At 39.9% G+C, this 16,904-nt stretch overlaps 1 protein-coding gene across 2 annotated transcripts in view; it reads left to right on the top strand.

The window, feature by feature from the left end:
- Positions 1 to 16,904, top strand: part of mapk8ip1b (mitogen-activated protein kinase 8 interacting protein 1b) — a 58,124-nt gene that overhangs the window by 22,431 nt on the left and 18,789 nt on the right. For both annotated transcript variants that reach the window (XM_030088748.1, XM_030088757.1), the window contains exon 3: positions 8,503 to 8,760. In XM_030088748.1, the coding sequence (XP_029944608.1) occupies positions 8,503 to 8,760 (258 nt within the window). The remainder of the gene's footprint in view (positions 1 to 8,502; positions 8,761 to 16,904) is intronic.

Genomic DNA, 16,904 nt, shown 5'->3' with positions numbered 1-16,904 from the left:
GGTAGAGAAGACATTTATTCTTTCATTGGAACGTAATATAATTTTTTTTACAAGTCATATAAAAGAAAATGACTGTATACTTATATAACCTTTGTCCATGATTCTTACCAGTGGTACACAAGCCCCATCAGTTCATACATTTATACATATTTTTGAAATAGAATTGATTTGAAAATATTCAAAAATATCACAAAACTTTTCCTAAACAGTGTGAAACTGATATTTGAAATAAGTGTATCAGTAATAAGTCCACAGCTGACTGGGTGAGGCTCCACTACTGTATGTTCAGACCAGCCTTAACAGAGACACTTGGAGACCCAAATACTTTCTCAAGTGGTTTTTTACTGTGAAAAGTTTGAAAACCACCGATCTATGAGAAACATCTTGTGACCCAGCCTGATGCACATACAGAGTTCTCTTTGTCTTCACTGGAACGCTCAAGGGAGACATATAGGCCAACTTCACCTTTCCCCTGCTGGATGTGATGGTCGTGCTCATGAGTGTTTTTTTTTTTTTTAATTCTTCTAATTTTCTATTGAGTCGAATCAAGAAAAAAATCTACAAATTTTCAGAAAATGATTTGTGTATTTAATGCATTCATTCAAACTGAGGCTACCACAGCAAGCAGTGACTGTAAGTCTGTTTCTGCATCAAATTTTTCTTCCTCACCTAAAATCACAGATTGGGGGGAAAACACCTGAACGCACGGAATTCAGAGGCGTCCTTTCAAAAACAAAGAAGTGATGTGATTGAGTGCAGTGTGCACGTGGTTGTTACGAGGGGTGACTGAGGAGCAGCTGAAGCTCGGAACTGAGCACAAAGAGGTGTGCTGGTCCTCAGAGACATGAAATGACAACATGCATTATCAGGACCACTCAGAGAGAGGAGAGTGCTTCACCACATGTCTGTTAGTGTCAATGGATTTGATTAGCAGACATTTGTCGCTGGTGAAAGGTTGAAGAAGTCATATGTGAGGATGAGGTCAGAGAAAATGGACAATTACTCTGAAGTGGCAGCAGGAACGTACACATAAATACAGCATCTGCACACACAGACTTCATTTACGGGAAACCAACAGGTCAAAGCTTTTGTCTTCACATTGACTAAAATTCTAGCATGTTCTGATGTTTTCCAACAAGATTTAATCTGTAAATGTAATGTATTTGGAGTTTTCTGTGATTTTAATTGTAATGCTATGGCCTTGAAATCAGCATAAGTATATTTTTTTTAAAACATCAAATTACAGATAATTCCATGATGTGTAGAATATGAACGATGATATTAGTCATAATAATCATAACAGTTGTCGTAACGTTTGTGTGCCTTGAATATTGTTTATTTAGAGTACATCTCATGAATGTTAAGTTGTGACACATACAGTAGGACATTTGCTAGAACCATACGGTAAACGGAGTTTTTCCACAGATGTAACAGCCTTCACATGTCAGTCACATTCACCAATTCACACACCATTAATGGAATCCACCATGCACTGTGCTACAGCCCTCCGCTGGGAGAGATTTAGGGTTCGGTGTCTTGCTCAAGGGCACTTCAACATACTGAAACCACACTGAACACCTTCCTGAATAGACAACGACACAGATTAAAAGAGCCGCTGCTTTTATTCCATGTGTTACATCCAAACATCACATACACCTTAGAAATAATTTAATGCAGAGTATCAGATCAAAGCAACACTTTCAGCTCTATTCTGCCCCTTGGAGCCTCATGCGGCTTTAACTGCATTAAACTATCAATTATCACTATTACTTCGATGGGAAAACTCGATCCTCTCGATTCAGAGTCTTGCACAGAGTTGCAAGACGTCTCAGGAGAAGAGAAGAGATCAGAGCGAGAGAGACAGATGGTGAGAAAGGTGAAGCATCCAGAGCAGACCTATATTTCCACAGCAACAGTGTTCCTCTCACTTCCTGCTTGTATGGAAGCTGAAAATACATGCAGTATTTCTTTCACCTCCTCGTGCAGGCGCACGCTGCCCCCATGGATACTGCTCACGTCATCTCATCCGCTCATGGTAACAGCCGAGAGGAAGCCGCCGCTCCAACACAAACAAGAGAACCCCTGTTTACCTTGTTTATCTCGTGACCTGTTCACAGCAGCTCATGTCCTACGTTTAACGACTGTTTACTCATATTCAGCGCTGGTATTTATGGGTTTCAAGAGCCACAAGCTCCGCTTGCTGTGAATAATTTGATTAGCAACCATCCAACGCATCTTCCCCCTGGTTTGCTGTGATGTTATTGAGAATTTTAATTAGGTTGCATTCAAAACACGTTCGTTTAACATCTGACAACAACAGCAACAACGTGGTCCTTCTGTCGATAAGTTGTTTTTAAAAGGTTGCCACATAATTTTTGGAGCAGTGTAGTTGCAAATAGCACATATTTTGGCAATTCTTAATCAATAATTAATACCAAGATAAAAATAACATAATAACTTTCCAATATTGCAACAAAGAAAGTTGCATTTTGTGTCCTCAATGAATGAATATGAAGAAGATCTCATCAGCAATACCTATTTTTGAGAAGAAAACTGCACAAAACCTGCAAACAAAGCATTTTACATTAAATGTATTCATGTATTATTACAGCATTTTATATTTGAAAGGTTTTTCTATGCTCATTCACTCATGTAGCAATGTATTACATGATTGTCAAAATATTATGAGTCTTACACTATTGGTAAGGTATTGTGGTTTTATTACATTGAAAAAGTCCAAAATGATGGTATTATTTATTCGTTGTTCCAGGTTAAGGTGGAGGTGTGGGGTTCAGCAGTCAGACAAAAACAGCAAAAACTTCAATTCATGTGGTCAGCTAACTTCTCAAACAAGTTAAGGTAGATTACGTAACATGCATGCAATGCCACATATGTGCACTGGGCGGCAGTAGTGAGTTTCTCTGAGCTTCACCGTCTTCTTCGTACTGGAGTCCTCACCTGGTGATGTTACTCCGTCTGCTCTCGGACTGGATGTCAGAACAATGGCAGAATGAGTCACTGCACCATCTTATGGAACAAAGTGTTGTAGCCACAGCGATTTGTGTCTGTCGCCAGTTAGCTTGTTTGTTTTGTTGAAATGACCCTGTGCAGCGTCTTCATTATGGCAGTGTTTGTTTTCGCTTGGGCTGTCAAATACAATAATGCTAGAAGTTTTTTTTTTTTAGCAGAACTGTGGCTCCATTCTGTTGTCTGTAATGTGCCATCTAGTGGTCCCAGATGGTACATGCACAAATGTATTGATATTTAAACATCTGCTTAATGAGTCACAGGACCACTCAATTAAAAAAATAAATAAATAAATAAAAGAACTATAGTCTGGAAAATATGGCAATAGCAATGCCACAGTTATGTTCTGAATAAGCACATTTTGTAGAAAGTCATTGCAATTTTAGTTTTACAAGAAAGCTCTTTACTGGTTGACTGACACATAAGATGCTATCGACTCCCACCTGACGGATGATATAACTGTTTCTGGTATTTTCTTTGAGCAGATTACAGTCGATCCATTGAGCTGTATTCAGAAAAACCCCCAGGACCTGAAGGAAACTTCAGTATGGGAGAAAATTCTGTGCATTTTTATAATTAACAGCAGCTCTCATGTGGTACAAACCATTTGTTTGGATTAAAATGTTTGACCAGTGCAGCGTGTGTCAGATTTTCAGCTTGTGTCATATTATCTTACCATCGCCTTTGATGTTTTTACACCTGGTGAGTGTAAATAAGGAATTGAACCTCTGAGCTGGTTCAGTGTTGTTTTTCGTCACTGTCCTGTGTTGTTGTGTTGGACCTGTGTGGTGTGTGTTTCTTCTGCTGAGGCTGATCCGATTGGAGGGAAGCTGAGCGTCACGGCGTCTTCGGGGGCAGCCGGCTCTCCTTCACCGCTCAGCCCCCTTGTCTCCTAGCAACAGGGGGCAGGTCTCTCTTAAAGGCGCTGGCGATCATCTGTGGCCATAAAACAGGAGAGGAAGAGCAGCCCGCTACATTTATGGGGATTGATTTATTGATTAGTCGCAGGTGGATATAGATGAAGAGAACTAAAAGAGAGGGGGAGGCTAAAAGACACTGTGAGAATGTCAGACAGACAGGTCAGTGTGAGACGACTGGACTGAGGATCAAAGGAAATACATGAAAAGGTGACTTTTTTGGTACAGTTAATCACATCAAGGAGTAATTTCTGAATAAATAATGGTTTGGTGGACATGTAACACCTAATTCTGGCAGGAAAAGCTGATTGGATGTGAGACTTTACTTTAATGGACAGCAGGCCATGCACAAGGGCCTTTTTACAGAGGAGAAAATGATCAAGGATCAAACAGATTAGACAGTAGACATTCCACCAGTGCCAATTGGAAAAGAGACGTGGCATTACTGCTGAGTGGACAGAAGACACTGGGAACAAGAATGGAGAGCAGACATTGCGTGAGTGTCATTTGGAAAAGAGACTTTGTTAGAATGCAAATTTTCCATAAGACATAACAGGATGGCTGTTTATAGACAAGAGACCCTGAATGATTCCTATTGACAGGAGACGTTGCACAAGCGCTGATTGGTGTTGCTACAGTTGTTAATTGCATCAACACCAAGCGGCGTCTGTCTTAACGCTGCTTGCATCACTTTATTTTTCTTCATTTCACAATAAATAATGGAACTGTATAAATCACACATAATAAATGGATATGTAAATGTGAATATGGTGTGCAGAAGAAGCTTTGAGCTGTTTACAAATCCTTTTTGTGGTTTAATAGTGAAATTGCTTTTGTTGGATGAAGTAGATTGTGTTGTTTTTTTATGGTATCAATTGATGATCCGCAATTGTGTAACTGTATCAAGGAAATATCCTGTTCAATTATAAATGACTTACCCACAATATTTCGATATTTAGAACAACAGCATGAAGTTATTGAACTTAAGTTTCGCATTGAGTGTGTCTCCCTGGCTTAGTGGATTGTGTATGTATCAGCTGCTACACAGTAGTAGCTGTAATATCTCCTGAGCTGACTGCTGTGTATCATAAGATATTGTGCTTTGGAAAAAGGTTCTCTGTGCTGCTTTTGTCCTCGATTTTCATTCAGGATTTTTGGGTAAATGCCCAGCTTCCATTACCAACACATTCAGTAACAATACAGCACGTCAGCTTGTTACTGAAGTGCAAATACTGCTTAAATGCACCATCTGAAAAGATGATGCAGCTACTCCATGGAAAATGTTTGTGATGCTAAAAGTGGAGGATAGTGAGCGTGAATAGAAATGCATCTCCGTGAACACTTCTCACTTTTGTTCCAATTCAAAGGTTTCAAGCGTCTCAGGAAACCATTACTGTAGCCTTCTCTTCTCTTTGTTTCCTCCTGAGAAAGAGAGGGACCTTCTGGATATCTGGGATGAGTGTTTCACTGCATACAAATGTGCTTGAAGGCAACACTTAGCCCAGAGAAGTGGATTAACCTCCATTCCATTCACCCGCTGCGAGTTTGCTTCGTGTCTGCAGCTGCACGTACGTGCGCGTGCTGCAGACGCACAGATTCACGACAAAACAATGCGCAAATATAGAAGCTGTCCTGTGTAACAAAGATTGAAATGCTAGGCTTAATTTTGTTGAGAGAAGAGGGTATTTACAGTTCCCTGAAAGATACTATATTGTCTTTTTGGGCTCGTGAAAGAAGAAGGTTAGCTTGATGTTGACATATTTCCAGATTGGTAGCTTCAGTAGGTCAGGCTGAATATCAGTCAGTCCATTTTTATTTTTTGTTTTTAGGACTTTTTTTTATAATAAAAAAATGTATTATATTACAGCCAGAGTAAAAAACAAAACAAAACAAAAACAAAAAACTACTATGTATACAGGGCGGCTGTGGTTCAGTGGGGAGAGCGGTCATCTCACAATCAGGGAGTTGTTAGTTCGATTCCTGTATCCCCCGGTCTGCATGTTGAAGTGTCCTTGGGCAAGACACTGAACCCTAAATTGCCCCCAGTGGACAGACTGAGCGCCTTGCATGGCCGCCTCCACTGGTGTGTGAATGTGTGTGTGAATGTGATAATGCAGTATAGAGTGCTTTGGACTCTGTTAATGCAGGGTAAAACGTGCTGTGTAAGTGTAGTCCTTTTACCATTACTAAATAAAGATTTGAAAACAAACATGAAAAAAACTGAGAAAATACAAAGACTATAAAAGAAATGTAAACATCTGATAAAGAAATACTTCTCATAAATTATTATAAAAAGTAAAATTAGTCAGATGAACAGTTAAATGCACGTGTAGGATGGATATATATCATATGTGAAAATGCTCTGACTCCGTCTCTATGTAAATGTTTTTCTGACGTGCTGTTACTGCACGAAATAGTTATTTTGCAGATATGCGAGTAGATGAACAGTAGCACTTGCCTCCAGAACGTCATGACTTCCAGCTGTGATAGCAATCCATGTTCTTGTAGCCACCATTGTTTACGTTTAAAGAATGTGTGAAATTAAATGACAAAAGCAAACAGCAGCACCCACTAATGGCCCAACATGAAGACTACATCATTTATATTGTTTCAAAAATGCAAAAATGATGCATTTTCACCTGAAACAAGACCTCAAGTGTGCATATATTCTCTTTTTTACATTTTTCTAATGTGATAACTGAAAATGGATTTAAAAAGTACTGTGTTCATTTTGTCAATGATTTCTAACAGTTACAATTACAACAAAAACGTGTTCAATCACCTGGAGGTCATGGGTCAAACCAGGGTTGTGTCGATACAGATTTATGGAAATTATGAGTTTCATTTAGTTTGTATGCACCGTTTTCCCTCCGCTGTGCGTTTCTTTATACATGTGAAGTTGAGGCAGATCTAAATACTTTAATAGGCTTATAGTGACTCTGGTGTTGCTGTCAAAGCAGTTACATGTGACGACAGATGGAGTTACCGTGTGTGTGGTGTGTGTGTGTGTGTGGGTGGGTGGACGTGTTCACCTGCCTTTATGAGGACCGGTTGAACATTTAACACTCTCAGGAAAGAGGGCAGAGCTTGTTTTGCCAGCTTATTTCTGTTAATACACCCTTTCATGAAGGTTTAGACTGGAAAACAGCTGGTTTTAGGATAGAATTATTGAAAATGTTGGTTGAAGTCAGTGTCCTCACAAAGCTAACGCTCCCGACGGAGTGTTAGTGGGTGCGTCTTCAGTCGTGGTGATAGTAAGTGAAGCAGACTGTCGTGGCCCAGTGCCCTCTGACTGTCTAACGACGCTCGTGCATGCTGCTTGTAGTGATTTCAGCAGGACTGCCAGAGACGGTCCTCGTAAATGTCATGATAGAATTTAACAGCTCTCTCCAGCGAGGGACCCGGCTGTGCTACATGCTGAGCGTGTGAACCATCAGCAGTTCACAGGACTGCAACCAATCTCATCAAGCCAGTTAGATTCAGCCACTGTTTAACATGTATGTGAATATCAGCGACTGAGGAATTATTTTTTTCAAATGTTAGACAAGATTAGACAAACTGTAAATAACAGTCGTGCTTTCAATGATCTTAGTATACTTGATATAATAACTTAAAATTGCATTTACAGTGAACAACAGGACGTTTCCCATGCCCATGGAATCACCTCGACATGTCTGTAAATCAGTTGAAAATGAACAAATTGTGATTGTTTTCATTGACTTTCATTCCAAATTTGCACTTAAATTTATTGAAATCCTTGGTTGGATTTAAAGAAAAACTTTTCCCTTTTCCTCAAACTGACCTTTCAAGTAACATTTACATTTTGGAGAAATTTTTTTTTTTAAATACGTCAGTTTAATATTGCCAATTTTCATTAACTGTTGAGAGATAATAGGTGAAAACTAGGTGGTTTGAAGGAATTGTGGCTCATTTCCAGTTGTTATTTCTATTCTGTCCTTGTCAGATTAATGCATACATGCATCAACATTCAAATGACAATGCTCATGTTGTTTTCTTACAGCCAAAAAAGTCAATAACACAGATTCACAACTCTATTGATCACCGATAACCACATTCAATATATTACCAGCCCGGTACCAAGCTTTTAATGAAGCTCATGCATGAAACAAGAATCATGTTGTGGACGTGAGATTAGTGTTAAAGTACGACCTCTAAATGAAAAACATAAACAGAATTTGTGATCGAGTGGTGAGTCTTCCTATCTCTCTTGGTGAAGATCATACTGATCATTAGAAAGACACTGACGCTGGGTGAGAAATGGATGCTGATAAACACCACAGAAGGGTTTTTCCTTCACACTTCATCACCGCTGCCGACTGTTGTCGTGTTTGGGAGCCGATGCCAGATCGAGTGTCTGCTCCGTGCTTCGGGCTCTCTGCTGGCAGTGAAAGTGTTACAGGCTGGAGACAGAGCCGCCTCTAATTGGCTGGCTCAGTCTCCTCATCTCCTCCACACACGTTCTCTCTCTCTCTCTCTCTCTCTCCCCGTCTCCGTTTCCGTCTCGCTGACTGACGCCGCCTCCCTCCAATCTCTGCAGGGCCGTGTGAGGCGGGGGACCAACAGCATGTCGGGGAGGGCGGAGCTGGGAGCCGTCGGTCAGCTCCAGGCGGAGATGCTGCATTTGGACCTCATCGACGGTGCCGACTGTTACCGTGGTGACAAGGAGTCGTCCAAAGCGTCCGCCGTCGCTCCGCCGCAAGTCACCAAGGACCCCGTGGCACCTGTTACGATGGACACTTACCGGCCCAAGAGACCCACGACCCTTAACCTCTTCCCCATTGTGCCACGCACACAGGTATTTACCCTCTCTCTCTCACACACACACACATACACACACAGGCAGTTTCTAGCTGAATATTGATTTTTTTTTTTCAAATTGATTTGATCTTTTTGTGGTGGCGAGCATTTGTCTCTTTCTGCTGGTCTCTCTCTGCTCCTCTCACACACAAACATGACATTTGGAAGTGGACTAGCGGGCGAGCGAGCGGCCTGACCTCACCGCTGGACTCACTACAATCGCTCCTCTGACAGGATGTGTTTTCCAGCCCCAACAATAGTTTCAATTGTGATAACCCGGATTGTTGTTTTCCTTGGTGCCCGTCTCTGTCTGTGCTTGAAGGCTGCTCGAGCTCGTGACTGTGTGTGTGTGTGTGTGTGTGTGTGTGTGTGTGTCCACATATGATACAATATGAACCTGAAAAGCTGTGTGGCAGTTTTTGAAGGCATTATCTGAAGGTTAGGTGGTACAGATGGTAAGGAGATGTAATTCTGAGTGTGGTATTTGTTGGTGTCACCACTCTCGCTCTAACATCTCAGTCTATTTTCTTCTAACTGAACATCATCGTTGTCGGCTTTCCCTTTCAAGTGTAACAAATGAGTCATTCTGAATCACTGCATCGAGTCTGAAACGTGGCGTTGCTCTGGTTGGAGGTCTGACCACAGCTTTAGTGGAAAGCGATGTCCATCCTGCCAGCCATCTTCTTTATATCTGTCATCCAAATGATTGTGGCTCGAAGTTGGAGCCAATCCCAGACGGCTCTGGATGAAGGGTGGGTTAATACGGAGAGAAAATCTCACACACATTCATGCTTCTGTTTGATTTAAAAGCACAAATTAACCTTAACAAGCACCTCATCATGGAGAAAATGCAGAGAACTAAAAGTAGAACTTGCAAACCCCTACAGAGACACCCTGTACTGCTTGGTAGGATGGCGGTTGGTTTAACTGTTCAATGTCTTTCTAAGGAAAGGAAAACTAATTTCTTAATAACCAGAGAAAAAAAATGTATCTGTTTTAGGAATGGATTCTCCAAAGACCATCCAGACTCTTCAACCAAATCATGTGGATTCATCCACATACAACTCTATGATACCTGACCCATGAAAACCACACCACTGCCCTGTTAACCTAAACCCAGACTCATTGAAATATACCTCAGTCCTTCACATTCAACCTGGACTCTCAACAGGACTTTTGGAGGTACGCATGGGCTGTTTGGCCATTTCAGCGGGCACCCATCATATTTTCCATCTCATAGGATAACATCACTTTCTGTGGTTGTGTTAGGCCCTATTTACAAAACAACGTTTCAAATGAAAATGCACATAGGAAGCATTTGAAAAAAGTAACACTTGTTCCATTTACACAAAGTTAGGACACAGAAATGGGAACAAGTTAAAATTTTGGAGTCATCTTCTAAACATGGTGTTTTTTTGGGGGGTGTTTTCAGGTGTTCAGGGGGTCTGAACACGAAACGGACACACAAAATCCATCAAAAAGCTTTTGAAAATGTCATCTCAACAGGGTCTAAATCACACACATACTGTTGTGTTTTTCCCCATCGCTTACTAAGTAATGCTTTAGAATATGGAACAAAAATGATTGTGACAGCTTCAACAGAGGAGAATTAAAGATTATTCTCAAAATGTTTTCGATGAGTATCTCATAAATTCTATTCCTTGATGTGAACAAATCTTTTTCTCTGCACTTACGCATACAGATATTTATGACACAATGCAGCGTGTTCACCTTCATCCATTAGTTTTTTTCAAATAATGTGACTTTTGCAGGTTGAAAACTTGAATCAAGCAGACACCTCCTGGCACCTGCACCTTCTACTTTTAGCCCCACTGTCTTTGACGGTTCCTTTAACACAGGTCACTGGGTTCATGCTGGGTTCACTGAGTTCAGCTTACATTGAAAACCAAGTTGAAAACAGTCAGTAAATATAAACAGGGACAGAGTAAATTTAGAAGAAAAACTTAAAAACATCTCAGCTATCGATTAAAAAAAAGACTTTGGTGTAGATGAGCTGCTTGATTTTTTGGGTTGTGGTCTCGTAACCCGTGGTTATTTGTAATGAATCAAATCTTAGTCAAAAAGAATGAATTCTGATAATTTACAGATATTTCTGATCAAAAAAGGAATCTAGCTTGTCACAGTAACTATAATCTTGACACATTCGACACATTTGACGGTATGGAGGTGTTTTCAAGGGGAACAGATTTAATCAGGGTTGTCGAACATAAGGTTCCTGGACTGAAACTGGTCTGCAGTCACCTGCGATTCAGCCAAGCCATCAAGTAAATTCTAAAAATTTCAGCAAAAATGTATGAATTGTAGTAGACATTGAGACCACAGCTGAGATATCGGTGATGTTTGTATAAAATCTATCGACCTGCTTGTTAAAATGTAAACGAGCCTCAAAGTCATGCCGTCAGGGTCAGTTTTTAAAAACATGCATAATGCAGCAGTTACAGGAATTCTCTTAACATTTCACTCCATTTTGCACCAGAAGATTTCCTTAAAATTGACTTTATGTTGAAATGGTTGTCATTTTCAGCAGTAGATGTTTGGCCCTGAGTATAAAGGTTATTATGTAATAACAGATTATGTATTATTAAGTATTTTACCAGTGCGGCCCACTCAAGATGTTGTGGTCACTGGATTAGATGCATTTGTTTCACATTCGATGCTTCCTGGTGAATTTTAGGTTCTCAAACAAATAGACTGTTTCATTGATCAGTTTGCATAGATATACTCATGGTAAATGCATGTATGGTAAATACCCTCATGCATGAAAGACACTGATGTTAATGATTGTCCCCGACTCGAACATACATGCAGCCCCCCCCACAGTGCAGCCTGTCAACATGATCAACCAAGCCGCTCTAAATATCTGCGCTTTGTTCTCTATGCGGCCTCCATGAGATGGAAACAGCCCCACTGTACTGTGTGTGTGTGTTGTCTGAGCTGTCAGAACTGGAAAGTATAAAGGGAATAATTGCTCTCAAAGGCTTTTTTTTTTTATTATTGTTGGGAGGTCTTCCGGTCTGCTGGGACATTGTTAACTTTCTTCTCACTGCAGCTCGCGGAAACAAATATGAAGGATTCCTTGAGATTATCTTTGCATGAACTGTGAAGTTGAAAAAAAAAAAAACCAGAAAACAAAAGACTGCAAATTATTAACATAAATTCATCAACGGAAGGTGGCTGGCTGCGTTTAGCTGTTTATTGCCACTGCTTCTGAAATTTTAGACAAGTAGGCATGTATAGGATTGAAAAGAGTGCCGTGTTGTGGTTATAGTGTGTTGAGATGGTTCTTTTTTGATGATGAAAACCATCGGTTTTCACAAATCTTCCAGTTTAGACTTCAAAATATGCTTAAAGCGCTTTGTTGTTGTTGTTGTTGTTGTTATTATTTCACTCAAGAATTATAAAGAGGAAAATCACTGAAGTCATTTCCAGGTTCATCTCGGACCCAAATGCAATGTTGACAAGAACATGAAATGATCACCACAAGACATGTACAGCTTTTTTGTAGTTTTTTGCTGCCTAGTGCCCAGATAAATGCAGCACTCATCCCGTATGTACAGTGAAGGCTGAGATTTTGCCAGATCTTTGATCAGATATTTGATACTGGGTGAGTGCTCGAGAAAAAAAAAAAAGGGAAAAAAAAAAAAAGGAATCTCACACATCTCGCAAACTAAAAAATCAAAAGACGCATGTAGTTCTGCATAATTCAGCCTGAAAGATTTGTAGTAACACAGATCAAAGATAAGCATTGCATTGAAAGATGGTGTTAAACCACTGTTGTTTTTAGACCACCATTTAAAGAACAGCATGTGAAAACATGTTATTTTCAACAAGTTTAGTTTCCCATGGAGATGAAATCAGAAAAGTTCCACCTTGTGACCCATTTTCAGTGGCTCTTTTCACCATTGTGTAAACAGACACTCAAAACACAAAAGTTTTCGATTTTCACTTGGAATGGGCCCTTGGTCTCTTCCATAACAGCTCATTGTCCCATCTTGTGGTACAAACTGGTACTGCAGTCCTTAATGAATGGGAAACTGAGCGAAGCTGTTAGCTTGATAATGTTTGAAAAGAGGTGATGTGAATAATAACTGTGAATATTGTTATTCACTTTATTCATATGTGCTTGATTAGTGCTGATGCTGAAGGTAGACACACCATTAAGATCCTGCTTCTTTATTATTATTTTCTGTTGTTTTAACCATAAAAGTTTCTTAATACATTCAAAGACACAAATCGGGAAAGACCAGCTTTTCTTTGTCTGACTTAGTCTGTTTGCACTAACCTCCTTATGTCTCAGTGTGTCTGTGTGAGCAGAATGGATCTACATGGGATATACCGATACATACCAGCTAAATATAAATAAATGCAGATGTAAATTAGCCTTGTGGCTATAATCTGTCATATTTATGCCTGTTATTGTCTGGGAGTGCAGATGTTCATTAATGTGCACTGTCCCGATCAAATAAATAACTACAAAAATCTGGATTGAGAATTTCATAAAAAGCTGGCCAACAAAATTTAGTTTATACTTAGTAGTTTACACACATATCTTTAATTCATATCAGTGAATTTACTTTATTTTGGTTATGCATGCTATAATCATCCTTGATGGAAAGGTTCTTCTCCATTACAATCATATAAACACATATTTGATTGTACTTGGAATGTCAGATGAAAAACCCACATATGCACAGGAAGAACATGCACATTTTAAACACAAAGACCACAAGTACAAATCAAACTATAGACAATTCACTTTTATGTATTTTCTACAATTGGTATTATTGCAGGAATTGTAGTTTCCTTCATGCAAAGATGTATTGACAAAATGCAATTTGCCTGTACAAATATGCCATAGAAAACAGTAATTTCTAGGTACTTTGACAAAGACACCAGTTCCAAATGGAAAAGAAAAACTCCCTTTCAAAAGGAAGAAACCTGCAGGCTCAGTGGAGTGAGGGGATCGAAAGAGAGAAAAGGATAGGACAGACAGATTGATTCTCTGAATCACAGTGAAAAATGCTTTTTTAGAAATTTGGCAAATTTATTAAAAATGGAAAACTGAAATATCACACATACAAAAGTATTGATTCCTTTATTCAATACTTTGTTGTGGCACTGTCAGCAGCCATTACAGCCTCAAATCTTCTTGAGTTTGACACTATAAGCTCGGCTCACCTGCATTTGAGGTATTTTTCCTCATTCGTCTCTGCAGATCCTCTCAAGCTCTGTCAGGTTGGCTGTTTTTGAGGTCTTTTTTTCAGGTCTGGACTCTGGCTCGGCCACATATTCACAGACCAAAGCCACTCTCCGTCATCTTGCTGTGCTTTGGGTCTTTGTCCTGTTGGGAGGTGAAAAGTTAGATCTTAGTCTGGGGTCCTGAGTGCTCTGAAGCAGGTTTTTGTCCAGGAAGTCGCTGTACATTGCTGTGTATATCTTTCTTTCTATCCTTATTCGTCTCTCAGTCCCCGAAAAACAGCCCCACAGCATGATGCTGCCTCCACCGTGCTTCACCATAGTGATGGGATTTTCCAGGTGACAATCAGAGCCTGGTTTCCTGCAGACGTGACATTTGGCATTCAGGACAAATAGTTCAATCTTGGTTTCATCAGACTAGAGAACCTTGTTTCTTATGGCCTGAGAGTCATTTAGGTGCCTGTTAGGTAAACATCAAGCGGGCTTTCATGAGCCTGTTACTGAGGAGAGGCCTCCGTCTGGCTAGGTCCACCATAAAGACCTGATTGGTAGAGTCCTTCTGGAAGGTTCTCCCATTTCCTCTAAGGAACGCTGGAGTTCTTTCAGAGTGACCATCAGGTCCTCGGTCACCTTCCCGGCCAAGGCCCTTCTGCCCTGATTGCTCAGTTTGGACGGGCGGCCAGCTCTTTGAAGGGTCCTGGTGGTTCTTAACTTCTTCCATTTCTAAATGGCGGAGGCCACTGTGCTCTTCGGAACGTTCAATGCTGCAGAAATGTTTCTGGACCCTTCCCCAGACCTTTGCCTCAGTACAGTCCTGTCTCAGACGTCTACAGACTTTTTCCTTTGGCTTCATGACTTTGTTTCTTCTCTGACGTGAACTGTCAGACAGGTGTGTGCCTTTCCCAATCAAGCCTAATCAATTAAACTTACAACAGGTGGACTCCAGTGACGTAGTGAGTAGAGACACTTCAGGGACGATCAGTGGAAACACGATGCAGCTGAGTTCAGTTTGGAGTTTTATAGTAAAGAGAGTGAATAATTATTTCCATGTGATATTTTCAGTTCTTTATTTTCAATCAATTTGCTGAAATTTCTCAAAATCTTTCCCACTTTGACATGATGGGGTATTGTGTGCAGATTGATGAGGAAAAGGAATAAAGCTGTAGCATAACAGAATGTGGAAAAAGTGTAAGTGATTTATTCTGGGTCTTTCATTCCTCCATATTTAAATCACTTTAAAATATCATGATTGGGTCATTCAGACCCCTGTCATAGATGGTGGGACTGCTCAATATGTTGAAATTTATCATTATCAATATCAACATGTACCATGTACGTATAGAAAAAGATTGACTGAACTGTGATTAATTATGCATTCATGCAGAATTTTGAATGTCAATAAATTAATCTGAATTGATTGGCTACATTTTGTTGTTAAACTGAAGTGTTTGTATCTCAAATCTCACAGGTTCTCATAATATTGTTTTACCTTTGCCATCAGTCAAGATAACCTCTCGTATGTATAAATATTGTCTGATCGTATTTCACTCTGTCTGTGGTAATTATGCAGATTGCCGACTCACGTCCATTTAAATCTCCATTATTAATCCTCTGACACTTTATGATTCGGTGCCTTTAGCAGTGATCTTTTTGTCACTTTGGTTGAAAACACAGATCAACGCTGATGTTTCTCACCTGCTGATTCACTTGTTACCGTGGCGACGGCTCCGTCTCCGCCTCGTCCACGTCAATGGGAAGTGAGTCATGTGTGGTGGGTGGACAAGAGGCGGAGGAGGAGGACAGCATCTTATTTTTGGACTCATTGTCGTCACAGGAGTTTCCAGTTCTCCTTAAAATCTGTCTTTTACCGTTTTGGTCTCGTCTCATCCAGAGATGGAGAACAAATCTCTGTTTTTCCTCTGAGACCATCTGATGTGCAGCACTGAGTCACAGAACGCTGCATTTGACAGGTTTTTAATCCGCGATCCTGCCCGTGACCATATCTGATATAACAGGAAAAATGATGATAGAGAGAAACGTTGCTTGTGTATGACAATGTCTGTCATTTCTTGTTCCGACTTTGTTTTGTTTGTTCGCTTTTCTAGACACACAGATATTTGTTACTGCTGCTAAATGTTTAACTAGTTGTATCTACACGCTCACCTGTTTGTCGAACTGGTTGAATTCTTTTTGATGGAGAAGTCATGTTATTCTGTTTACATGTCGAGATTGATGAGTATGATTATATGCAGCAGCAGTATCTGACTCACTCTTTTGATACAACCCATAATGCTTTGCTCGGTGACACTGGCTGCTTATGATGTGCACATGATTGTTGTTAGCTGAGGAGCTAAAGTTTCATATTAAAAAATGGGAAGTAGGTAGAGAAATAAGCAACAAAAAAAGAAGCTTGAAAACTGATAAATAAATATCTTTTTGAAAATGAGGGAGATATAATATTCGATTAAAACTTTACAATCTGACCGCGAGGTGTACCAGACAAAAAAATTTTCTGATACGAAACCACTGGATTGTTTGACTGAAAATAGTCCTGCTGCTGTGCTAAATGTTGAATAGATTTAGCATGGATGAGTGCAAAAACCTTAAAATACAACTCTTGTCACAAAAAGTACAATATTTGGTTTTAAATGTACGGACTATACAATATCAAAAGAAGCATTTTTTATTTATCTGTGGTCGTCATTGATCAGTCAGATTGCTATTGGATTTTTTTTTTTTTAAAAAAAGACAATCTTTAAAAAGGCTTTTTCAGATTTTTGTTCAGATCAGATTCAGTTGATATGAGCTCATTTCCTCTCTGCTTTGGCTACTTCAGGCACATCAGATTTCAAACCTGGAAAATGCTAAATGGAATGGAACCATCTCATCTGGCTGCGCTCAATCGTACGCTTCGTCCTAAAAGTC

Source organism: Salarias fasciatus, chromosome 1 (genome assembly GCF_902148845.1).
Source record: "Salarias fasciatus chromosome 1, fSalaFa1.1, whole genome shotgun sequence".
In the NCBI taxonomy this organism is placed as follows: Eukaryota; Metazoa; Chordata; class Actinopteri; order Blenniiformes; family Blenniidae; genus Salarias; species Salarias fasciatus.
The sequence above is the reverse complement of the archived record's forward strand: the minus strand, read 5'-3'. Positions and strand labels throughout refer to the sequence as shown.